The sequence below is a fragment of the Pseudophryne corroboree genome, chromosome 1 (genome assembly GCF_028390025.1).
Source record: "Pseudophryne corroboree isolate aPseCor3 chromosome 1, aPseCor3.hap2, whole genome shotgun sequence".
NCBI classification, from domain to species: domain Eukaryota; kingdom Metazoa; phylum Chordata; class Amphibia; order Anura; family Myobatrachidae; genus Pseudophryne; species Pseudophryne corroboree.
Genome location: NC_086444.1, coordinates 940,193,026 through 940,218,608, shown reverse-complemented (window position 1 = coordinate 940,218,608; position 25,583 = coordinate 940,193,026). Strand labels below are relative to the sequence as shown.

General features: G+C 46.8%; 1 protein-coding gene across 5 annotated transcripts in view; it reads left to right on the top strand.

Moving 5' to 3' along the window:
• The window catches only part of MGAT4D (MGAT4 family member D), a 480,101-nt gene that overhangs the window by 308,656 nt on the left and 145,862 nt on the right, over nt 1-25,583 (top strand). For all 5 annotated transcript variants that reach the window (XR_010177447.1, XR_010177448.1, XR_010177446.1 and 2 more), the window contains one exon: nt 7,282-7,475. Coding sequence is in view for 2 of the 5 variants with exons in the window: in XM_063920377.1 (XP_063776447.1) it covers nt 7,282-7,475 (194 nt within the window). In the remaining 3 variants the exon portion in view is untranslated. The remainder of the gene's footprint in view (nt 1-7,281; nt 7,476-25,583) is intronic.

Genomic DNA, 25,583 nt, shown 5'->3' with positions numbered 1-25,583 from the left:
TAGATGGGTCAGGTGGTTGTCGCTTAGCTTAGTCATACAGCAGGGGGCCCCAAACAGTGTCAGACAGGAGGGCAGATACAGTGCCAAAGTCTCTAGCGCCTGCCCAGGTCTCCGGTAAAAAAGCCACCGCGCCATTTTCCCGTACACCTGCGCAAGTGCTGTTGTCTCTGGCACTGTGCCAACGTCTCTAGTGCTCAGAGCACTAACAGCGTTGCCGGCTACGGGAGAGGGGAGGGCCCACACAGGGAGAGTACACATGGGTCCCCTCCTCTCTATTTATGCCACTGCAACATTTGTAAAGCTTTTTGACAAATGCAAACTTCCTACTTTAACAGAATATTATTTAGAACGATTACATAACTATATTAGAGCAAGACTTATTATATTTTAAAGAGACCTTCCTATTTGGAAGTTATCTGGGCCTGATGATCTCTTTTATATAGGGGTGTTATTGCTCCATAATAGTGCCCTAGTTCAGTTTCTGAGGGAAAGTAGTGCTTTAGTTAATGTTATGCCCCATAGTAGTTTATTTTATGAACTATAGTAGAGCCCTAGTTCTCATTATGTTACAGCAGGGCTGCCAATACACATTATGCAACACAGTACCTCCAATTCACATTATGACATACAATGTCTCCAGTTCATATTCCACAATACAGTGCTGCCCCAGCTCATATTATGCTACACTATAATGCCTCCACTTCATATTATGCCACATTGCAGTGCCCCAGTTTGTTATGTAACATTATAGAGTCCTCCAGTTCATTTTATACCAAATTACAATTAGCAGGTCCAGGGGCATAACTAGATATATTGTATGCCCCAAGGAAAAAGTTTGTAAGGGCCCTGATGTATCATCCAATGGTGAAAAATGTATATAACACCTGTAGTTGTGACAGGGAGCCCCTCTCTGCTCTGGGCCTCATAGCAGCTGCACTCCCTGCATTTATGGTAGCTATGCCCCCATATATAACACATGTAACTGTGTGGCAGGGACGTGCAGTCAGGGGAGGCAGTGCCTCCCCTGTGATTAATTATTAAAATAATATAAGAAGATACTTATGACACACATTCTGAGTCATAAGTATCTTCTTTATGTAATTCTAATAATTTTCCTGGCTTAAATGTGTTTGGGAGGCACTGATAGCAGTGCCTCCCAAGCATAATGGAAGCTGGGACAGAACGGGGGGCGGGGCCAAGCACTGGGCTGTAAAAAGCCCATTCAAAAAGATAGGGAAAGCGGCACTTCTACAAGTTCCTCGCTGACAGGGACACCACCCCCACGTCAGCGAGGCACCTGTGATTGGACAGCTGATCCAGTGCTGGATCCGCTATCCAATCACCCACATGCGGCGCTGGAGGCGGCGGGTCCCGGCGGTGATTGTCGCTGGAGGTAGCCGGGAGGAGCAGTGGGCCTGCAGTGTGTGCGGCTCTCCCCCGACCTCCTCCGTCCTCCGGCGACTCCGTCCTCCCACTGACCGGAGCGGCTCTCCCTCTCCTCCAGCGTGGCCCTGCAGTGTGCGGCTCTCCCCAGCAGCAGGTGTGTGTGTGTGTGTGTGTGTTACCAGCTCAATATCTTTTCCCCGTATTTCATTAACCCTCAGCCTGCCACGCTGTCAGTTGCACCTGTTACATGTGACTTCTTCTGCACGATACCTGCTCTCATAGGCAGCCTATTAGTCCACCGCGGGCACCTTTATGTACGAATATACGGGACCCATCACCTCCGATAATTAAACAATGGCACATATGCCTGGAGGTGACAGGTCCTGTACGTTCGTACATACAGTGCCCGTGGTGGAACAATAGGCTACCTATGAGAGCAGGTACCGTGCCGAAGAAGTCACGTGGAACAGGAGTTGCGGAAGCAACTGACAGCGCAGTAGGCTGAGGATTAATAGAACATACGGGGAATAGACATCTGGCCGGTAACAGGTTTTACCGCTATATTACTGCTTAGTACATCCCGCCCTCACACACTCTCGCTCACTCACACACTCTCTCTCTCTCTCTCTCTCTCTCTCTCTCTCTCTCTGTTTGTAAGTATAATGTTCATTTTTACAGGTACTCCTACCCTATTGGATTCTACTGGACAAGTGGACGTGATCGGCGTGGGATGTAGGTAAGTAATCCATCTCTCTCATATTTTTACAGGTACCCCTATTGGATTCTACTGGACAAGTGGACGGGACCGGCGTGGGATGTAGGTAAGTATGTGTGCTTGTGTAACTGTGTTTTAATACATTTTTACTTTCACGGTGTGTGAGTTGTGTTTTTATTTGGGTATTTTTTGTTGTAGAACTACAGGTACCAGCGGGCCCGTTATTTCCCCGCATGCTGGTACTTGAGGTTCTCCAAGTACAAGCAAGCGGGGGAGGCTTGCTGGGCCTTGTAGTTCCACAACAACAAAAATGTTTTTTTTTTTTTTACACACATGGCTATCAGCCCGGCACCCACCGCCCAGGGATGCTGGGGACAGCCTCAGGCTTCACCCCTGGCCCTTGGGTCCCTGGAGGGGGGTGACCCCTTGATTTAAGGGGTCCCCACTCCTCCAGTGAAACCCAGCCAGTGGTGACTAGTTGGGTGGTAATGCCACGGCCGCAGGGACCTACATAAATGTGTCCCCCGGTTGTGGCATTATGTCCCTGGCTAGTGGAGCCCGGTGCTGGTTTTAAAAATACGGGGGACCCCTACATCCTTTGTCCCCCATATTTTTGGAACCAGGACCGGACTAAGAGCACGGTGCTGGTTGTCTAAATACGGGGAACCCCTGTCCAATTTCCCTCCCCCCCAGTATTTAAACAGCCAGGACCGGCTCAAAGAACCCGAGGCTGGTTATACTTAGGAGGGGGGACCTCACACATTTTTTTTTTTTTTACATTTTTTTAACCCATTCAGACCCTTCTCCATTAAGTTAATGGAAGCCCTGGACAACAAAATTGCATTCATGTCCTCCTCCCACTCCCTTCCCCAGTCCCAAACACTAATTATTATTATTTTTTCTATAAAAATGTACAATATACAATATACAACAAGTATGATGAGAAGGCAGGCAGTGAGCATTGGCGGCATCGGACTGAGATGCAAATTAGTGGCGGAGGGCTGGGTCAGTTGATGGTGGGCGAGTTTGTAAGCCATTGGCGGTGGCAGTGGGCATCGGCTCAGAGGCAGTAGCGGGCATTGGCTCGGCGGCGGTAGGGGTCATCGGCAGGATTCGGCGGACATTATGGCTGTAGTGCCTCACCAGCCACTGACCTCACCGCACGCCACTGCTGTGTGGGCCCCTCTCTGCTCTGGGCCACATAGCAGCTGCACTCCCTGCACCTATGGTAGCTATGCCCTTGCTCTTCTGGCTGTTTTAAGTTGTTGTTTTTTCTGACCTTCATAAACCCATTCCTTATTTGTTGAAATTATAGAAGGCACACAGACCCTACAGTCCTTTTTATCCAGCTGAATATCACAGCAATTCCCATTGCACAGTATTGCTCTAGTTATCTGCATATAATGCTGCTTATTTCTAACCTAAAAAGGTTTATTAAAACATTGGCAATTTTTCCAACTTCACTCAATACACAAACACAATATCTGCTTTATATCTATTGTTCCAGCAGGTGATTTATGAAGTGTATTATGCATTGTTAGCTTTGCATGGCAAAAAAAGCTTTCACTGCCTTCACTGGGGTGCATGTTTCAAGTCTTGGCTCTAAATACATTTTCTTAGGTATATGTGATAGCATTGCAGTTCTTGTATAGCAGCGGTATTGTAAGGTACTAGTACTCAATGTGATGTTCAGGGATACTTGAAAGATTTTCTGTAAAAACAGTGTGAGACATCCAGCTGAAAATTAGACGCACAGGGAAAGCAGTATCCTAGGGATCTCTAGCTCCATGCGTCACAGTAGGATCCAGATAACAAGATGGAAAAAGTTTATCCCTAAAAGAGAACATGTGGACTATAGTTTTATTGCCATTTTTTATAATTTGTGCATATATATTTTTCACATATTACTATTTTATTCTGTTGTTTTGTAATATTTTTTTGCATTTTTTATTTTTTTGCTAACAGTCAGTCACGAACATCACAAGTCTAATTTGCAAACTTCAATAGAGTAATATAGGATTATGGATCCCTGTCTATCCCGCTGTTTAAATTGAGGGTTGTTTTTTTTACGTTTGGTTACTGTTGCAAGTGTGACTTGTAATTGTAATATTCCAGATAGTTTCAGTGCATCTTGGGTGAGAGCTGGGAACTTTTAGTTCAGTTACATATTTTGTCCTTTCCAAGCACCATACTTCCATTATGAATTCTAAAAAGTAACTACTTTATTGTGGGGCATAGTTTCGATTCTTTCGCTGAAATAAAAATAAAGAAATAGTCCAACTCTCAACTCATCTGTGCCAATAGAACTGTGAGGAATAGACTTACTGATTTTGGATATCTATCAACAAATTATTACACTTCAAGAGGAGCCACGTCTGATTAGTAAATGGAAAAATGCAAGTGAGAGAGATTCCTATTCAGATTGGATTCAACTTTGTGGTAATACATGTATGATTTATTTCTGTTGTCAATATAACAAAACATTTTCTAAATGATATTACTTTCGTACCAAACTCCTGAGATTATGGGCGTTATCCAATTTGCTTCATTAAATTACTGTAGCTAATGGATCTCCCGTGGGCTATCCAATTACCCACACTAGCTGACACTTAATGGAGCTTATGTTTCGCATGCCTAAGGCCTGCAAAAGAAAGTCCCCGATAACCATCCCTTACAGCACTGTTTTTTCAGGAAAATACATGGGTTTGGGAAATTATCCCAGATCCCATGTGTTTTCAGCCAAAAACGGGTCATTTGTCATTAGATAAAATGGGCTATGATTGGATAGCATGATAATGACCATTGGGCTAAAATCACGATAATAGTATGGGTTTTTTTTGGCCGAAAAATTAGGGCAGGTAATTGGATACCCCCCTATATGTTTGTTATCCAGATGTTTTCCAGCTTCACATAATAAATGTTCTCACAGAGGCAATATGTTTAATTTCAGTGAATTGGAGACAAAGCGAGCTTTACTTAGAACCCTAGATTATCTTAATTTTCTGGAACATCTGCCACAAAATGAATTTATTGAATAACTGTAACCAAGTTTAGTCCATGTGGGCTACTTATTTTATGTCAGTGGATTGCTGAAAGCTACTCTGCATAGATTTACATTGCTGATTGGATCTCACTTTCCTTTTCCTACTTCACCTACTTTAAAGCCATCTTGTAATTGACTGTTTCCCCTCTGCAGTAAACATCTTTAAACTCTTACAATAAAATAAAAACTTGGAGGTATACTGTACTTGGCGAATAAAGAGGTCACATTTATTTATGACTGAATATGCGAACCAGGGGTTGGTCAATAAATGAAATGCCCACTCAACTACAGTAGCACATGGTGGGCAACTGTACACCCGCCGAGACTGACCAAAACCCTAGATTATGGCTCCGTGGCCAGTCCGCGTTTAGTAACAACCCCATGCATCACCTGTGGTTATTGATCGCAATGCTTTGCCACCACACCGTGACTTAATTCAGACAAAAACATAGGCAAGAAAGTGGAAGACCACGCTCACAAACACTCAATATTTATAGCATCATAGCTTGCTCCCACTAATTCACTATTAAATGCAAACTATACAATCCCAACAACCCCTAACATAATAGTTATTGACCCACCAAACTACTAATACTGGGTGTGTCCGTCTGCCATCAGGCTAATGAAGCCTATCATTAGCTTTTGTCTTTGGCTTTCTTTTTTCTGTTTGTTGTCATTAGTTGTTGTTTGTTTGTTTTTTCAGTTTATTATGGTGGATAATTAAAATGTACAAAATACAATATTTTAAAAAGTGTAATGGAAAAAAGTGATTGAAACCATTATAAAGTGTTTAAGATTTCAGTAGGTATATTGTGTTTCTTTTGGGGATGTATTAAACAATGTTGACAATCAAAAAGTCAACACAATTATTTTGAATGTCATAATGTCAACACAATTAAAATGGCGATACCCAACATGTTCACAATAGAAATTTTAGGGTTAGGCTTAGCCCTACAATTTTGTGTCAACAGTACGAACCTGTGGATCTTTTGGCTGTTGACATTCTGAAAATGTCAACTTTTTTTCTGTCAACATTGTGTACCTGTCAACATTATGATGCCCATATAATGACTGTCGAGAAAACATACTGAAAGGTCTCTGGTGCCATTGATGAAATGTATTATATCATTATTGATATAACCAAAAAATAGTTACAAAAAAAGTGTAGTGATCGCACACGGGGTTATTCAGATTTGGAAGTAAAGAAAAAAACTGGGCAAAACCATATTGCACTGTAGGTGGGGCAGATGTAACATGTGCATATAGATTTTGATTTGCGCGAGGTGTGTCCAAACTAGGGAAGCCAATACCGGGATAGGGATCAGCAGGATCCCGGTATTTAGGCCCAAAAATGGCCGGGACTCAATCCCAGGATTGGAAGCAACGCCGATTGAGCAACGCTCAACCCTGATTGAGGGATCAGCATTGAGCGTCTTCAGGATGCTCAGACGCTGCCCAGCTACCTCCTAGCGGCTCCCTAGCGCAGCGTGACGTACAGCGAGAGGTCATGCTGCGCCGTCATACGCTGCTTGGAGCCGCTGGGAGGGAGGAGAAGATTTGACCCGCCCGCCTCAGTGTATGGTGAGTGTTTTGTGCAGGGCGGGGCGAGGGGGGCGGCCACACAGAGAAACACCAATCCCGAGAATCCCGGGATTGACCATTTTTGAATCCCGATACCCGGGATTGAAAAAATGGCACGGGATTGGCCTCCGTAGTCCAAACTGAAATTTAAATTGCAGTGTAAAAATAAAGCTGTCTAACATTGTGGACTACATGTAAAAGCAACCCGTGTTTATCCTGCACAGAAAAAAATATAAATGTATTTCCTTCCGTTGCATTGCATAAAGGTCTGTTCCAGACACAAAGTTATGTGCTTTTTCTACCTTGCTTCCAAATCAGAATCAGGCCCACAGTTTATTGTTGAACATTGATTGCACTTGAAAGATTTTTTTTTCCTGCAAAATACTTTCATTGTTTATACATTGTTGGCTGTGACCTTGAAGCCATTGTTTGGTTGTGAGTCATGGTAGAAAGATTGCATGACTGCCCAGTAAGAGTGGCATTCTGTATTGTGCATATATATCAGGTGTTATTGGTTAGATCTGAAATTAACTGATATATTTCTCTTTCCCCTCAGGATAAAGACTTTGATAAGAAAGTATTATACAAACCTCATAATAACCCTTCAGCAAAACTGAGCACCAGTCTCAAGGTGTATCAGCAATACAACCTGCAGAAGGCCTACCTGGGTGAGGAGTGCTTCTGGTCCTTCTCTCCTGTTGCTGGGGACTACATACTCTTTGAGTTTGACAATGCTTTACAGCTAGAAGGGTAAGTTTATCTTGTCTCTGTATTTCTCTCCTGTCTGGCTTGGATTAAAATACCTGCTTGTTGAAAGGTAGTGTTCTCCCATCTCCTTTTCTTTGTTTACAGTAAGATAGAGAGAGAGAGATTTTTATATATATATATATATATATATATATATATTATTTTTTTTTTCTCTGACGTCCTAGTGGATGCTGGGGACTCCGAAAGGACCATGGGGAATAGCGGCTCCGCAGGAGACTGGGCACAAAAGTAAAAGCTTTAAGACTACCTGGTGTGCACTGGCTCCTCCCCCTATGACCCTCCTCCAAGCCTCAGTTAGATTTTTGTGCCCGAACGAGAAGGGTGCAGTCTAGGTGGCTCTCCTGAGCTGCTTAGAAAAAAGTTTAGTTTTAGGTTTTTTATTTTCAGTGAGACCTGCTGGCAACAGGCTCACTGCATCGAGGGACTAAGGGGAGAAGAAGCGAACTCACCTGCGTGCAGAGTGGATTGGGCTTCTTAGGCTACTGGACATTAGCTCCAGAGGGACGATCACAGGCCCAGCCATGGATGGGTCCCAGAGCCGCGCCGCCGTCCCCCTTACAGAGCCAGAAGAGCAGAAGAGGTCCGGAAAAATCGGCGGCAGAAGACGTCCTGTCTTCAATAAGGTAGCGCACAGCACCGCAGCTGTGCGCCATTGCTCTCAGCACACTTCACACTCCGGTCACTGAGGGTGCAGGGCGCTGGGTGGGGGCGCCCTGAGACGCAATATAAACACCTTAGGGGGCAAAAAATGCATCACATATAGCTCCTGGGCTATATGGATGCATTTAACTCATGCCTGTTTTTCCATAAAAAAGCGGGAGAACGGCCGCCGAGAAGGGGGCGGAGCCTATCTCCTCAGCACACTGGCGCCATTTTTCCTCACCGCTCCGTTGGAGGGAAGCTCCCTGACTCTCCCCTGCAGTCCTGCACTACAGAAACAGGGTAAAACAAGAGAGGGGGCACTTAATTGGCAGATAAATTTATACAGCAGCTATATAAGGGAAAAACACTTATATAAGGTTATCCCTGTATATATATATATAGCGCTCTGGTGTGTGCTGGCAAACTCTCCCTCTGTCTCCCCAAAGGGCTAGTGGGGTCCTGTCCTCTATCAGAGCATTCCCTGTGTGTGTGCTGTGTGTCGGTACGTTGTGTCGACATGTATGAGGAGGAAAATGGTATGGAGGCGGAGCAATTGCCTGTATTAGTGATGTCACCCCCTAGGGAGTCGACACCTGACTGGATGGTCTTATGGAAGGAATTACGTGATAGTGTCAGCACTTTACAAAAGACTGTTGACGACATGAGACAGCCGGCAAATCAGTTAATACCTGTACAGGCGTCTCAAACACCGTCAGGGGCTCTAAAGCGCCCGTTACCTCAGGTGGTCGACACAGACCCAGACACGGACACTGACTCCAGTGTCGACGGTGAGGAAACAAACGTATTTTCCAGTAGGGCCACACGTTACATGATCACGGCAATGAAGGAGGTTTTGAACATTTCTGATACTACAAGTACCACAAAAAAGGGTATTATGTGGGGTGTGAAAAAACTACCCGTAGTTTTTCCTGAATCAGATGAATTAAATGAGGTGTGTGATGAAGCGTGGGTTTCCCCCGATAAAAAACTGCTAATTTCTAAAAAATTATTGGCATTATACCTTTCCCGCCAGAGGTTAGGGCGCGTTGGGAAACACCCCCTAGGGTGGATAAGGCGCTCACACGCTTATCAAAACAAGTGGCGTTACCGTCTCCTGATATGGCCGCCCTCAAGGAACCAGCTGATAGGAAGCTGGAAAATATCCTAAAAAGTATATACACACATACTGGTATTATACTGCGACCAGCAATCGCCTCAGCCTGGATGTGCAGTGCTGGGGTGGCTTGGTCGGATTCCCTGACTGAAAATATTGATACCCTGGACAGGGACAATATATTATTGACTATAGAGCATTTAAAGGATGCATTTCTATATATGAGAGATGCACAGAGGGATATTTGCACTCTGGCATCAAGAGTAAGTGCGCTGTCCATTTCTGCCAGAAGAGGGTTATGGACGCGACAGTGGTCAGGTGATGCGGATTCCAAACGGCATATGGAAGTATTGCCGTATAAAGGGGAGGAGTTATTTGGGGTCGGTCTATCGGACCTGGTGGCCACGGCAACGGCTGGGAAATCCACCTTTTTACCCCAGGTCACCTCTCAGCAGAAAAAGACACCGTCTATTTAGGCTCAGTCCTTTCGTCCCCATAAGGGCAAGCGGGCAAAAGGCCACTCGTATCTGCCCCGGGGCAGAGGAAGGGGAAAAAGACTGCAGCAGACAGCCTCTTCCCAGGAACAGAAGCCCTCCCCCGCTTCTGCCAAGTCCTCAGCATGACGCTGGGGCCTTACAAGCGGACTCAGGCACGGTGGGGGCCCGTCTCAAGAATTTCAGCGCGCAGTGGGCTCACTCGCAAGTGGACCCCTGGATCCTGCAGGTAGTATCTCAGGGGTACAAATTGGAATTCGAGACGTCTCCCCCTCGCCGGTTCCTGAAGTCTGCTTTACCAACGTCTCCCCCCGACAGGGAGGCGGTATTGGAAGCCATTCACAAGCTGTATTCCCAGCAGGTGATAATCAAGGTACCCCTCCTACAACAGGGAAAGGGGTATTATTCCACGCTGTTTGTGGTACCGAAGCCGGACGGCTCGGTGAGACCTATTTTAAATCTGAAATCCTTGAACACTTACATACAAAGGTTCAAATTCAAGATGGAATCACTCAGAGCAGTGATAGCGAACCTGGAAGAAGGGGACTATATGGTGTCTCTGGACATCAAGGATGCTTACCTCCATGTCCCAATTTGCCCTTCTCACCAAGGGTACCTCAGGTTTGTGGTACAGAACTGTCGCTATCAGTTTCAGACGCTGCCGTTTGGATTGTCCACGGCACCCCGGGTCTTTACCAAGGTAATGGCCGAAATGATGATTCTTCTTCGAAGAAAAGGCGTCTTAATTATCCCTTACTTGGACGATCTCCTGATAAGGGCAAGGTCCAGAGAACAGTTAGAGGTCGGAGTAGCACTATCTCAAGTAGTACTACGACAGCACGGATGGATTCTAAATATTCCAAAATCGCAGCTGATTCCGACGACACGTCTGCTGTTCCTAGGGATGATTCTGGACACAGTACAGAAAAAGGTGTTTCTCCCGGAGGAGAAAGCCAGGGAGTTATCCGACCTAGTCAGGAACCTCCTAAAACCAGGCCATGTGTCAGTGCATCAATGCACAAGGGTCCTGGGAAAAATGGTGGCTTCTTACGAAGCGATTCCATTCGGCAGATTCCACGCAAGAACTTTTCAGTGGGATCTGCTGGACAAATGGTCCGGATCGCATCTTCAAATGCATCAGCGGATAACCCTGTCTCCAAGGACAAGGGTGTCTCTCCTGTGGTGGTTGCAGAGTGCTCATCTTCTAGAGGGCCGCAGATTCGGCATTCAGGACTGGGTCCTGGTGACCACGGATGCCAGCCTGAGAGGCTGGGGAGCAGTCACACAGGGAAGAAATTTCCAGGGCTTGTGGTCAAGCATGGAAACGTCACTTCACATAAATATCCTGGAACTAAGGGCCATTTACAATGCCCTAAGTCAGGCAAGGCCTCTGCTTCAGGGTCAGCCGGTGCTGATCCAGTCGGACAACATCACGGCAGTCGCCCACGTAAACAGACAGGGCGGCACAAGAAGCAGGAGGGCAATGACGGAAGTTGCAAGGATTCTTCGCTGGGCGGAAAATCATGTGATAGCACTGTTAGCAGTGTTCATTCCGGGAGTGGACAACTGGGAAGCAGACTTCCTCAGCAGACACGATCTCCACCCGGGGGAGTGGGGACTTCACCTAGAAGTCTTCCACATGATTGTGAACCGTTGGGAAAAACCAAAGGTGGACATGATGGCGTCCCGCCTCAACAAAAAACTGGACAGATATTGCGCCAGGTCAAGGGACCCTCAGGCAATAGCTGTGGACGCTCTGGTAACACCGTGGGTGTACCAGTCAGTGTATGTGTTCCCTCCTCTGCCTCTCATACCCAAGGTACTGAGAATCATAAGAAGGAGAGGAGTAAGGACTATACTCGTGGCTCCGGATTGGCCAAGAAGGACTTGGTACCCGGAACTTCAAGAGATGCTCACGGAAGACCCGTGGCCTCTACCTCTAAGAAAGGACCTGCTCCAGCAGGGACCATGTCTGTTCCAAGACTTACCGCGGCTGCGTTTGACGGCATGGCGGTTGAACGCCGGATCTTGAAGGAAAAAGGCATTCCGGATGAAGTCATCCCTACCCTGATCAAAGCCAGGAAGGATGTAACTGTGCAACATTATCACCGTATTTGGCGTAAATATGTTGCGTGGTGTGAGGCCAGGAAGGCCCCTACAGAGGAATTTCAACTGGGTCGTTTCCTGCATTTCCTGCAAACAGGACTGTCTATGGGCCTAAAATTAGGGTCCATTAAGGTTCAAATTTCGGCCCTGTCAATATTCTTCCAAAAAGAACTAGCTTCAGTTCCTGAAGTCCAGAGGTTTGTCAAGGGGGTACTGCATATACAGCCTCCTTTTGTGCCTCCAGTGGCACCTTGGGATCTCAATGTAGTTTTGGGGTTCCTAAAATCACATTGGTTTGAACCACTCACCACTGTGGACTTAAAATATCTCACATGGAAAGTGGTAATGCTGTTAGCCCTGGCCTCAGCCAGGCGTGTCTCAGAATTGGTGGCTTTATCCTATAAAAGCCCTTACCTAATTTTTCATACGGACAGGGCAGAATTGAGGACTCGTCCTCAATTTCTCCCTAAGGTGGTTTCAGCATTTCACTTAAACCAGCCTATTGTGGTGCCTGCGGCTACTAGGGACTTGGAGGATTCCAAGTTGCTGGATGTAGTCAGGGCCCTGAAAATATATGTTTCCAGGACGGCTGGAGTCAGAAAATCTGACTCGCTGTTTATCCTGTATGCACCCAACAAGCTGGGTGCTCCTGCTTCTAAGCAGACTATTGCTCGTTGGATTTGTAGTACAATTCAGCTTGCACATTCTGTGGCAGGCCTGCCACAGCCAAAATCTGTAAAAGCCCATTCCACACGGAAAGTGGGCTCATCTTGGGCGGCTGCCCGAGGGGTCTCGGCTTTACAACTTTGCCGAGCAGCTACTTGGTCAGGGGCAAACACGTTTGCTAAATTCTACAAATTTGATACCCTGGCTGAGGAGGACCTGGAGTTCTCTCATTCGGTGCTGCAGAGTCATCCGCACTCTCCCGCCCGTTTGGGAGCTTTGGTATAATCCCCATGGTCCTTTCGGAGTCCCCAGCATCCACTAGGACGTCAGAGAAAATAAGAATTTACTTACCGATAATTCTATTTCTCATAGTCCGTAGTGGATGCTGGGCGCCCATCCCAAGTGCGGATTGTCTGCAATACTTGTACATAGTTATTGTTACAAAAAATCGGGTTATTATTGTTGTGAGCCATCTTTTCAGAGGCTCCTCTGTTATCATGCTGTTAACTGGGTTCAGATCACAAGTTGTACGGTGTGATTGGTGTGGCTGGTATGAGTCTTACCCGGGATTCAAAATCCTTCCTTATTGTGTACGCTCGTCCGGGCACAGTATCCTAACTGAGGCTTGGAGGAGGGTCATAGGGGGAGGAGCCAGTGCACACCAGGTAGTCTTAAAGCTTTTACTTTTGTGCCCAGTCTCCTGCGGAGCCGCTATTCCCCATGGTCCTTTCGGAGTCCCCAGCATCCACCACGGACTATGAGAAATAGAATTATCGGTAAGTAAATTCTTATTATATATATATATATATATATATAGATAGATAGATATATATATATATATATATATATATATATATATATATATATATATATAGATATATATAGATATATATAGATATATATATAGATATATATATATATATATACATACACAGGGGCGTCAGAACATTTTTAGGTTGGGGGGGCAAGTTAGAGCCTGAGTTTGGCGCCCCTGGGGGTGGAGCCACCAGGAGGAGGAGGCGGAACTACGGGGACGAAATCGAGGTGGCACCACGGTCGGGAGAGTGTCAAGGAGAGAGAGAGACGTGTCAGGGAGAGAGACAGTGTCAGGGGGGGAGAGAGAGAGGGAGACAGTGTCAGGGGGGGAGAGGGAGACAGTGTCAGGGGGAGAGAGAGAGGGAGACAGTGTCAGGGAGAGAGAGAGGGAGACAGTGTCAGGGAGAGAGAGGGAGGGAGACAGTGTCAGGGAGCAAAAGGAGAGAAAGTGTTAGGGAGAGTGAGTGGAGTGAGTGGGAGAGACAGACACTAGATTACACAGCACAGCCACACAGGTCTCCTATGGAGACGGGAACTCCTCTGCATTAGGCCACGCCCCCTAAATAGCCGTGAATCGCGGCACTGCTCTGCTGACAACAAATAACACTAGTCCTGTTTCTAGATCAGACTTATGCAAAGGGGGGAAGGGGGGGGGGGGGGTGGCGGCATTAGAATTCAACTATTACTTTGAAAAACAATAAATTATTGATTATTCTAATATCTTTGTTTATTCTAATATAGATGTAGGGTACAATGATGGATGGTCAGTGTAGAGCGCAGTAAGGAAGGGTGGGTGGGCTGCATAAAGAATGGGCACAGGGAGCAGTGAGTAAGGGTCATTGTATGGAGCAGTGAGTAAGGGTGAGTATGGGGAGCAGTGAAGAAGGGTGTAGGGAGCAGTGAGGGAGGGTAAGTGTAGGGAGCAGTGAGGGTGAGTGTAGGAAGCAGTGACTGTGATTGTAAGGAGCAGTGAATGTAATTAAAAGTGAGGATGGGTGTAGGGAGCATTGTAGTGAGGATCATTGTAGAGAGCAGTAAGGGAGGGTGTGTGTAGGGAGCAGTGATGGATGATCAGTGTGGAGTGCAGTAAGGGAGAATGGGTATGGAGCACATAGGATGGATGCAGGGAGCCGCTGAGCCCAGTTTATGATGATGAATATACTGTAGTTTACGAGTTGGCCTCCCTTTACCACCCACCCATTCCCCCCTGCTGGGTGACTCACCAGACTGCTGACTCACTGCAACGGTTTGCCACTGCTCCGGACTCCCGCCGCTCCTCATTCAATACTGTGGGAGAGACGCCATCACCGCCACGCAGTGAACTGGAAGGCGGAGCTCCAGACTCTGCTTACATAGAAACACAGACTGTGATAGCAGATAAGAACCACTTGGCCTTTCTAGACTGCCACTTTTTTTATCCTTTAGGTAACCTTAACCCTTTTTTGATGCTTTATTCTTTGTAAGAAGTAGGTGGAAGATCGTTGTATGTGTATATAATATATATTATTTTGGATGTCTGCGCTGTAATATTGGAGGCGGCCATGACATACTGTACACTGAACTGCACCCATACTGCATACATTAAGGGTATCCCTGACGGGATGTAGTGGGCATCCCGACGGTCAGGGTACCAGCGCCAGAATCCCGACACTTGTCAGAATGCCGGCACTGGAATCCGACAGGTGCTCAGGCCAGTGGCCCTGTTCGGCGGGGTGGCAGCTTACCTTGTCCTCGGCGGGGTGGGAGTGCAGCTGCTGGGAGTACTGGAAAGGAGACCTCCTGAACGCCCGATTCTTGCATTGCTCCCTCCGCTCACCACACCGTGCTGTCCCTGCAGTGCTGCCGCCGCTTTCTTGTTCCCGGACAGCAAGCTGCCTCTGCGCAACCTTCCTGACACCCCCCCTGTCAAGGCGCGATATCATACACTCAGTTGTCAAGTCACTCGCTGGAGAGCGCTCAGCCATGGAGAGTTTATAGCTCCGCCCACACATGTCCTCAACCGAGGCCCCCTGTCTGCGCCCTGCTGCTGCGTGCTGACTGCTGAGCTGCCCCTCCGATCTCAGCAGCCAGACACGCCATCCATGATGTGTTTCAAAACTCTGTCGGCACTAGGCTTAGATTTGCAATTGCCTATAGCTAGAGCCGGCTCTGGGTGGGGGTCCCTGCACGGAGGTTATGAAGTGCGGTCTTTTAACTGACCGCACATCGCTCCTCCTGTAAATCAACCGGCGCCTCTGATGTTTGGGAAGGGGGGGGGGGGGGGGCAAGCTGCCCCCTTGCCCCCCCGTTCCGAAGCCTGTGTGTGTGTGTGTGTGTGTGTGTGTGTATGTATGTGTGTATATATATATATATATATATATGTGTATATATATATATATATATATATGTGTATATATATATATATATATATATATATATGTGTGTGTTTCCTAAAGGACGAAAAATCTGGTGAGTAGCTGTGTAGCGGAATCACTTTGGGTGCAGTCTGTAGAAATGTTCTGACTTCAGCTTTAAAATAGAAACTTATGTTAGAATATAAGTATTAACGTTCGCATTAACACATGTGCAGATGTTGTGGTAGTTGTACAGCTCATAGGTTGAGTACTAGTGATGGCCCTGATTTAGAGCTGGTGCTCTAAAATCTTTAGTTTTAAGGCATATCTTATGTTTCTGTTAAACATAAGATATAGAAATACCTTTATCCTGCACGGTAATAAGTAGTATCTGAGCTGCACCCCTAAAAAGATCTCCTGATAGTGAGGCCGATAATATGGTTTACAAGGGTTGAAGGAGGTGCTGTTTTCTTAAAGTCTTGGGTTATATTAAACTGAAAGATGGTAATAGATTTGACCCAATTACTTAGTATACTTGCACATTTACAGCCTGCTCCAAAGTGAATCTTACAAAACTTAACCTTCCACGTTTCGTCTGACAAGACTTCTTCAGGGGTTAATCTTTACATTGAAGGTTATACAACATACATAAATCTTGCATAAAAATGCATTTATTTTTCTCTAACATCCTAAGTGGATGCTGGGGACTCCGTAAGGACCATGGGGATTAGTGGCTCCGCAGGAGACTGGGCACAACTATAAAGAAAGCTTTTAGACTACTGGTGTGCACTGGCTCCTCCCACTAAGACCCTCCTCCAGACCTCAGTTAGATTCTTGTGCCCGGCTGAGCTGGATGCACACTAGGGGCTCTCCTGAGCACCTAGAAAGAAAGTATATTTAGGTTTTTTATTTTCAGTGAGATCTGCTGGCAACAGACTCACTGCAGCGAGGGACTAAGGGGAGAAGAAGCGAACCTACCTAACAGGTGGTAGTTTGGGCTTCTTAGGCTACTGGACACCATTAGCTCCAGAGGGATCGACCGCAGGACCCGACCTTGGTGTTCGTTCCCGGAGCCGCGCCGCCGTCCCCCTTACAGAGCCAGAAGCACGAAGAAGGTCCAGAAAATCGGCGGCAGAAGACTTCGGTCTTCACCAAAGTAGCGCACAGCACTGCAGCTGTGCGCCATTGCTCCTCATGTACACCTCACACTTCGGTCACTGATGGGTGCAGGGCGCTGGGGGGGGGGGGGGGCGCCCTGAGGGCAATAAATAACACCTTGGCTGGCAAAATATACATCATATATAGTCCCAGAGGCTATATAGATGTAAAATTACCCCTGCCAGTATCACAGAAAAAGCGGGAGAAAGTCAGCCGAAAAAGGGGCGGGGCTTCTCCCTCAGCACACTGGCGCCATTTTTCCCTCACAGTTCCGCTGGAAGGAAGCTCCCTGGCTCTCCCCTGAAGTCTGAGAATACTACAGAAGGGTAAAAAAGAGAGGGGGGGCACTAAATTTAGGCGCAGTATAGATAGATATATATATATATATATATATATATATATATATGTAATATATATAAAAAAGCAGCTATAGGGAAAACACTCATTGATAGTGGGATCCCAGTGTTATATAGCGCTCTGGTGTGTGCTGGCATACTCTCTCTCTGTCTCCCCAAAGGGCTTTGTGGGGTCCTGTCCTCTGTCAGAGCATTCCCTGTGTGTTTGCGGTGTGTCGGTATGGCTGTGTCGACATGTTTGATGAGGAGGCTTATGTGGAGGCGGAGCAGATGCCTGTAAATGTGATGTCACCCCCTGCGGGGTCGACACCTGAGTGGATGGTGCTGTGGAAGGAATTACGTGATAGTGTCGACTCCTTACATAAAAGGTTTGACGACATACCTAATGTGGGACAGCCGGCTTCTCAGCCTGTGCCTGCCCAGGCGTCTCAAAAACCATCAGGGGCTCTAAAACGCCCGCTACCTCAGATGGTTGACACAGATGTCGACACGGATACTGACTCCAGTGTCGACGACGAAGAGACTAATGTAACTTCCAGTAGGGCCACACGTTACATGATTGAGGCAATGAAAAATGTGTTGCACATTTCTGATGTTACCCCCGGTACCACAAAAAAGGGTATAATGTTTGGAGAGAAAAAACTACCAGTAGCTTTTCCTCCATCTGAAGAGTTAAATGAAGTGTGTGAAGAAGCGTGGGCTTCCCCTGATAAAAAGATGGTAATTTCTAATGGCTTACCCTTTCCCGCCAGAGGATAGGTCACGCTGGGAAACATCCCCTAGGGTGGATAAAGCGCTCACACGCTTGTCAAAGAAGGTGGCACTACCGTCTCCGGATACGGCCGCCCTGAAGGAATCTGCTGATAGAAAGCAGGAGGCTATCCTGAAATCTATATATACACACACGGGTGTGATACTGAGACCGGCTATAGCTTCAGCCTGGATGTGCAGCGCTGCTGCTGCGTGGTCAGATTGCCTGTCAGAAAATATAGATACCCTAGACAGGGACACTATTTTGCTAAACGTAGAGCATATAAAAGACGCACTTTTATACATGAGGGATGCACAGAGGGATATTTGCCGGCTGGCATCCAAAATTAGTGCAATGTCCATTTCTGCCAGGAGAGGGTTATGGACTCGGCAGTGGACAGGTGATGCAGATTCCAAACGACACATGGAAGTTCTGCCTTATAAGGGTGAGGAATTGTTCGGGGATGGTCTCTCGGACCTCGTTTCCACAGCAACAGCTGGGAAGTCTACATTTTTACCCCATGTTTCCTCACAGCCAAAGAAAGCACCGTATTATCAGGTACAGTCCTTTCGGCCCAATAGGGGCAAGCGGGTTAAAGGCGCGTCCTTTCTGCCCAGAGGCAGAGGTAGAGGGAAAAAGCTGCAGCATACAGCTAGTTCCCAGGAGCAAAAGTCCTCCCCTGCTTCCTCTAAGTCCACAGCATGACGCTGGGGCTCCACAGGCGGAGCCAGGTACGGTGGGGGCCCGTCTCAAAAATTTCAGCAATCAGTGGGCTCACTCACGGGTGGATCCCTGGATCCTTCAAATAGTATCTCAGGGGTACAAACTGGAATTCGAGACGTCTCCCCCCCCCTCCCCCGCCGTTTTCTCAAATCTGCCTTGCCAACCACTCCCTCAGGCAGGGAGGCAGTGTTACAGGCAATTCAAAAGCTGTATTCACAACAAGTGATAGTAAAGGTGCCCCTACTTCAACAAGGAAGGGGCTACTATTCCACAATGTTTGTGGTACCGAAACCGGACGGTTCGGTGAGACCCATTTTAAATTTGAAATCCTTGAACACCTATATAAAAAAATTGAAGTTCAAGATGGAATCAATCAGGGCGGTTATTGCTAGCCTGGACGAGGGAGATTACATGGTATCGCTGGACATCAAGGATGCTTACCTACATGTCCCCATTTACCATCCTCACCAGGAGTACCTCAGGTTTGTGGTACAAGATTGTCATTACCAATTCCAGACGTTGCCGTTCGGTCTCTCCACGGCTCCGAGGGTCTTTACCAAGGTAATGGCGGAAATGATGATACTCCTTCGAAGGAAGGGAGTTTTAATTATCCCGTACTTGGACGATCTCCTGATAAAGGCGAGGTCCAGAGAGCAGTTGTTGGTAGGGGTAGCACTATCTCGGAAAGTGCTACAACAGCACGGCTGGATTCTAAACATTCCAAAGTCACAGCTGGTCCCTACGACACGCCTGCTGTTCCTAGGGATGGTTCTGGACACAGAACAGAGAAAAGTGTTTCTCCCGGAGGAGAAGGCCAAGGAGCTGTCATCTCTAGTCAGAGGCCTCCTAAAACCAAAACAGGTGTCGGTGCATCACTGCACGCGGATCCTGGGAAAAATGGTAGCTTCCTACGAAGCGATTCCATTCGGCAGGTTTCATGCAAGAACCTTTCAGTGGGACCTGTTGGACAAGTGGTCCGGATCGCATCTTCAGATGCATCGTCTGATAACCCTGTCTCCAAGGACAAGGGTGTCTCTGCTGAGGTGGCTGCAGAGTGCTCATCTTCAAGAGGGCCGCAGATTCGGCATACAGGACTGGGTCCTGGTGACCACGGATGCCAGCCTTCGAGGCTGGGGAGCAGTCACACAGGGAAGAAACTTCCAAGGACTATGGTCAAGTCAGGAGACTTCCCTGCACATAAATATTCTGGAACTAAGGGCCATTTACAATGCCCTAAGTCAGACAAAACCCCTGCTTCAAAACCAGCCGGTACTGATCCAGTCAGACAACATCACGGCGGTCGCCCATGTAAATCGACAGGGCGGCACGAGAAGCAGGACGGCGATGGCAGAAGCCACAAGGATTCTCCGATGGGCGGAAAATCACGTGTTAGCACTGTCAGCAGTGTTCATTCCGGGAGTGGACAACTGGGTAGCAGACTTCCTCAGCAGGCACGACCTCCACCCGGGAGAGTGGGGACTTCATCCAGAAGTCTTTCAAATGATTGTAAACCAGTGGGAAAAACCACAGGTGGACATGATGGCGTCCCGCCTAAACAAAAAGCTAGAAAAATATTGCGCCAGGTCAAGAGACCCGCAGGCGATAGCTGTGGACGCTCTGGTAACACCGTGGGTGTACCGATCGGTTTATGTGTTCCCTCCTCTTCCTCTCATACCAAAGGTACTGAGGATAATAAGGAGAAGAGGAGTAAGAACTATACTCATTGTTCCGGATTGGCCAAGAAGAGCTTGGTATCCGGAACTTCGAGAAATGATGTCAGAGGACCCATGGCCTCTACCGCTCAGACAGGACCTGCTGCAGCAGGGGCCCTGTCTGTTCCAAGACTTACCGCGGCTGCGTTTGACGGCATGGCGGTTGAACACTGGATCCTGAAGGAAAAGGGCATTCCGGGGGAAGTCATTCCTACGCTGATAAAAGCTAGGAAAGAAGTAACCGCAAACCATTATCACCGCATATGGCGAAAATATGTTGCGTGGTGTGAGGCCAGGAAGGCCCCAACGGAAGAATTTCAGCTGGGCCGGTTCCTGCACTTCCTACAGTCAGGGGTGACTATGGGCCTTAAATTGGGTTCCATTAAGGTCCAGATTTCGGCTCTATCGATTTTCTTCCAGAGAGAATTGGCTTCACTACCTGAAGTTCAGACTTTTGTTAAGGGAGTGCTGCATATTCAGCCCCCTTTTGTGCCTCCAGTGGCACCTTGGGATCTCAACGTGGTGTTGGATTTCCTAAAGTCACATTGGTTTGAGCCACTGAAAACCGTGGATTTGAAATATCTCACGTGGAAAGTGGTCATGTTGTTGGCCTTGGCTTCGGCCAGGCGTGTTTCAGAATTGGCGGCTTTTTCATGTAAAAGCCCTTATCTGATTTTCCATATGGATAGGGCAGAATTGAGGACTCGTCCCCAGTTTCTCCCCAAAGTGGTATTCATCTGAACCAACCTATCGTGGTGCCTGCGGCTACAAATGACTTGGAGGCTTCCAAGTTGTTGGCTGTAGTCAGGGCCCTAAAAATTTATGTTTCCAGGACAGCTGGAGTCAGGAAGACTGACTCGCTCTTTATCCTGTATGCTCCCAACAAGTTGGGTGCACCTGCTTCTAAGCAGACTATTGCTCGCTGGATCTGTAGTACGATTCAGCTTGCACATTCTGCGGCTGGACTGCCGCATCCTAAATCAGTGAAAGCCCATTCCACGAGGAAAGTGGGCTCTTCTTGGGCGGCTGCCCGAGGGGTCTCGGCTCTTCAACTTTGCCGAGCTGCTACTTGGTCAGGGGCAAACACGTTTGCAAAATTCTACAAATTTGATACCCTGGCTGAGGAGGACCTTGAGTTCTCTCTTTCGGTGCTGCAGAGTCATCCGCACTCTCCCGCCCGTTTGGGAGCTTTGGTATAATCCCCATGGTCCTTACGGAGTCCCCAGCATCCACTTAGGACGTTAGAGAAAATAAGAATTTACTCACTGGTAATTCTATTTCTCATAGTCCGTAGTGGATGCTGGGCGTCCATCCCAAGTGCGGATTGTCTGCAATACTTGTATATAGTTATTGCTTAACTAAAGGGTTATTGTTGAGCTATCTGTTGAGAGGCTCAGTTGTTATCATGCTGTTAACTGGGTATTGTATCGCGAGTTATACGGTGTGATTGGTGTGGCTGGTATGAGTCTTACCCGGGATTCAAAATCCTTCCTAATTGTGTCAGCTCTTCCGGGCACAGTATCCTAACTGAGGTCTGGAGGAGGGTCTTAGTGGGAGGAGCCAGTGCACACCAGTAGTCTAAAAGCTTTCTTTATAGTTGTGCCCAGTCTCCTGCGGAGCCGCTAATCCCCATGGTCCTTACGGAGTCCCCAGCATCCACTACGGACTATGAGAAATAGAATTACCGGTGAGTAAATTCTTATTATTTTTTATGCATAAAGCACACCTTTTATAGGCCTTATTGTGTACACAGATGTGTTAATATGGGTATGGGTCATTAGGTCGACCACACTTAGGTCAACAGCCATTAGGTCGACTACTATTGGTCGATATACACTAGGTTGACATGGTCATTAGGTCGACATGGAAAAATGTCGGCATGAGGTTTTTTTTTTTTTTGTCGTTTTCTTCGTAAAGTGACGGGGAACCCCAATTAGTGCACTGTGTCCCATCTCATGGCTCGCTTCTCTTGCCATGCTTCGGGCAAGGTGATTCACTCTGCTACCGCTGCGCTCGGCACAAGTTACTATTCCCAATCGTAGTCCACGTGGATCGTAAAGTATGAAACAGTTTTAAAAAAAAAAATTTATTTTTCAAAATGCATGTCAATCTTTTTACATGTCGACGTAGTGACCATGTCGACCTAATGACCGTATCCCGTTAGTATACAGGCTTAAGGTGGTAGAATAAAACTCCGGCAAACTAAAATTCAAGTGAGTTCTCTGTGGATTCAGGCTCGACCTCTATGGATTAAGCAATATATGTGGGCACTCCAGACATTCAGATATTCTGCTGGGTGCCAGAACAAACGGATGATGTATGTGCAGAAAGGAACAGCACTCTGGAAACAGTTTGAATTCATAAACTGCTGGAGTTTTCTTAATGCAGGAAATAGCAACGTTTCAGGTCTGCTCAGATACATTTATCAAGCTGTGCAAACACTACATCACCACCAGTGATGTACTGTATACATCATGACATCAACTCCTTTATTTTAATTGAAATTTATTCCAATAAAGATACACCACAAACACCTGAAAGAATCCAACAATGAAACAGATGAAAATAATACTCTAAATTATAAATACAGTAAATTAAATATACACAACGCATATACAAGGTGTGGGAATAACTAGTAAATATTGTTACTAGTATACTAATTTAAATCAATTAAGGTAAATTACAGGCTCATAGTGAACCTTAGCCAGTCAGTTTCAAATCTAGGGAGACAGCTCACTTTTGAAAAGTGTTAATAAATGCATCAGTTAAATTGTGAGTACACACTACCCTCATCATGTGGTCGATTCAAATGTCAGACAGATAGTAGGTACAGTCTGCAGGTGTGTGTGTGTGTGTGTGTGTGTGTGTATATGTATGTATGTGTGTGTGTATATATATATATATATATATATATATATATATATATATATATATATATAGCAAACAAAGACTCTGGCACTAGGAACTGTCCCAAAATAGGACTGGCTTGCTTGGGTGCCTTCCCCTGGGGGACAAAGTCCTGACAGATCCTGACGAAGGGGGAAACCCCGATACGTTGATTTGCACTTAATACAAGTTTCCTGTGATTTCAAGTCTCCGAGTGCCGCCTCATCTGTCTATTGAGAGTGTGTGTGTGTGTGTGTATATATATATATATATATATATATATATATGTATATGTATATGTAGCCTGATAGTTTGTGGTGGTGATGACAATGCCTTGGACTACCATATTGCTACATTTCATTTGTTTCTTATACATTAATATACATTGGCGATTCATATTGAAGTTGGACAGTAGTAATATAGAGAAATTAGAGGTTTGGAGTACCGACTCCACAGCCCTGGGGAGAGCAATGGGTAAATAAAAGTGGTTTGAGTAATGGGTAAAAAAAAAAAGTGGTTTGTGGAAGAAGAAATTAAAGTTAGTGTAAAGTAGTACGTCAGAGGATGAAGAGGCAGGAGGTACATATTATAATGCCGCTAGTATATGGACAGTGACCATGGCTGTCATTTCAGATAACTTACACAGCTTCCTGTTCAGGGCTGTGGCTACTATTGCAAAAAGTATGCAATTCTTTCAAGGGCCTATTTAACAAGGGGTTATAATCCTTTTTTCTCCTGGGTCCCATGGGTAATGGCGTTATCACAGGCTAGTGAAAATTTAAGAAGGGGTTTCAATTTTATGGACAGCCTACTTGTCCCTCATTCTAGCTGCCCAATACTCGGGTATGGGGAATGCAATGCTTTAGTTTTCATCCATTTACCACTCTTTTACTTAAAAACATTATGCCATCTATAGATGCCATTGGCGATAAAGTCCCCATGGCTGGCAAACAGGACACAGCAAAACCTTCCCAGCTTCACCGAAGCCTTGCTGGGATGAACAGCTGTGAGTATGGGCGGCTCGCCCCTACAAATTCATATTTGATAGTGACCCATTCCTAGCAGCGTAAGGCTATTGACAACACAAGAGAGGACATCACTGAGGAGGAAGACACCATTGGGCCTCTTGGGACATAGAGCCTGATTCTGATATGGAAATAAAAAAACTACACAAGTACAGTAACTTTGTATTAGGAACAAACCATGTTGCAACCAATGATGTGCAGTGCGGTAGAAGTCTGGGGAGGCACTGCTCGCATATATGTACTAGAGAATATAAATATATATATATATATATATATATATATATATATATATATATGTGTGTGTATATGTGCCCCAGCCCGACACCTGTCAGCATTTCAGTGCAACTCCCACCAGTGGGTCCCACCATTACACTCACCTATAGTGGGGCTGGGAGTGGATGTTGTGCACTGGAGTGTGGATCCTGAATTGTTCATTTCTCTGAGCCCAAGGGACCCGCCGTGCTATGCTGCAAGCAGGGATGCCATCAGCCAACCAGAGCATGGAGCAGCAACCACTCTCCCCATGCACAGGCACTTAACAGCCGCATCCTGGCGCTGAGGGAGGGTCGGCCACATGACTCTCTATGCACGGCCCCAACAGTGAGGCAAGCCTCCCATGATGTCTTTTTTCAGTGAGGTATCATTGCATGAAGTGCGGCCCCAGGCAGTTTCTTATTGAAAGGAGAGGCTTATCTGTCACTTACTCTCCTATCGTCTCTCTCGGTCATACCCCAATGAAGAAAAGCAGATTTTTCTGCTGCGGGGTACACTGGGCTACACAGGGATTGACATCGGGGGTGTAGAGTAAGATCTTGATCCGAGGCACCAACAGGCTCAAAGCTTTGACTGTTCCCAGAATGCCTAGTGCCGCCTGCTCTATAACCCCGCCTCCTTGCACAGGAGCTCAGTTTTGTAGTTGGTGCCATGCCGTAAGCAGGCATACAACAGGGGGCTGCTCCTGCAGCCCTGAGAAGACCCTTTTAAAGAAAAATGAAGACTTCAAAGGCTGCAGCAGACACTCTGACTGTGTTAGATGTCAGTCAGACATCTCCTGCTGCAGCTCCATAACCTCCCCCAGCAGCGCTGTACACTCCCGCGCCCTGGCTGCTGGGTACCTACAGCGGAGGCTCTGGTTTTCTTCCAATTAGTCACACACACGACGTCTGTCCTCCTGGATCACGTGGCCGCACTCAGGGAGGAGGTAAGTGGGTCCCCCCGGCGGGACCCACTGTAAATCGCAATCCTGCGCGGCCGGTGGGAGGCGGGCCGCGCGCGCTGACGTGGACACTGTGGTAGTACAGGGACCCC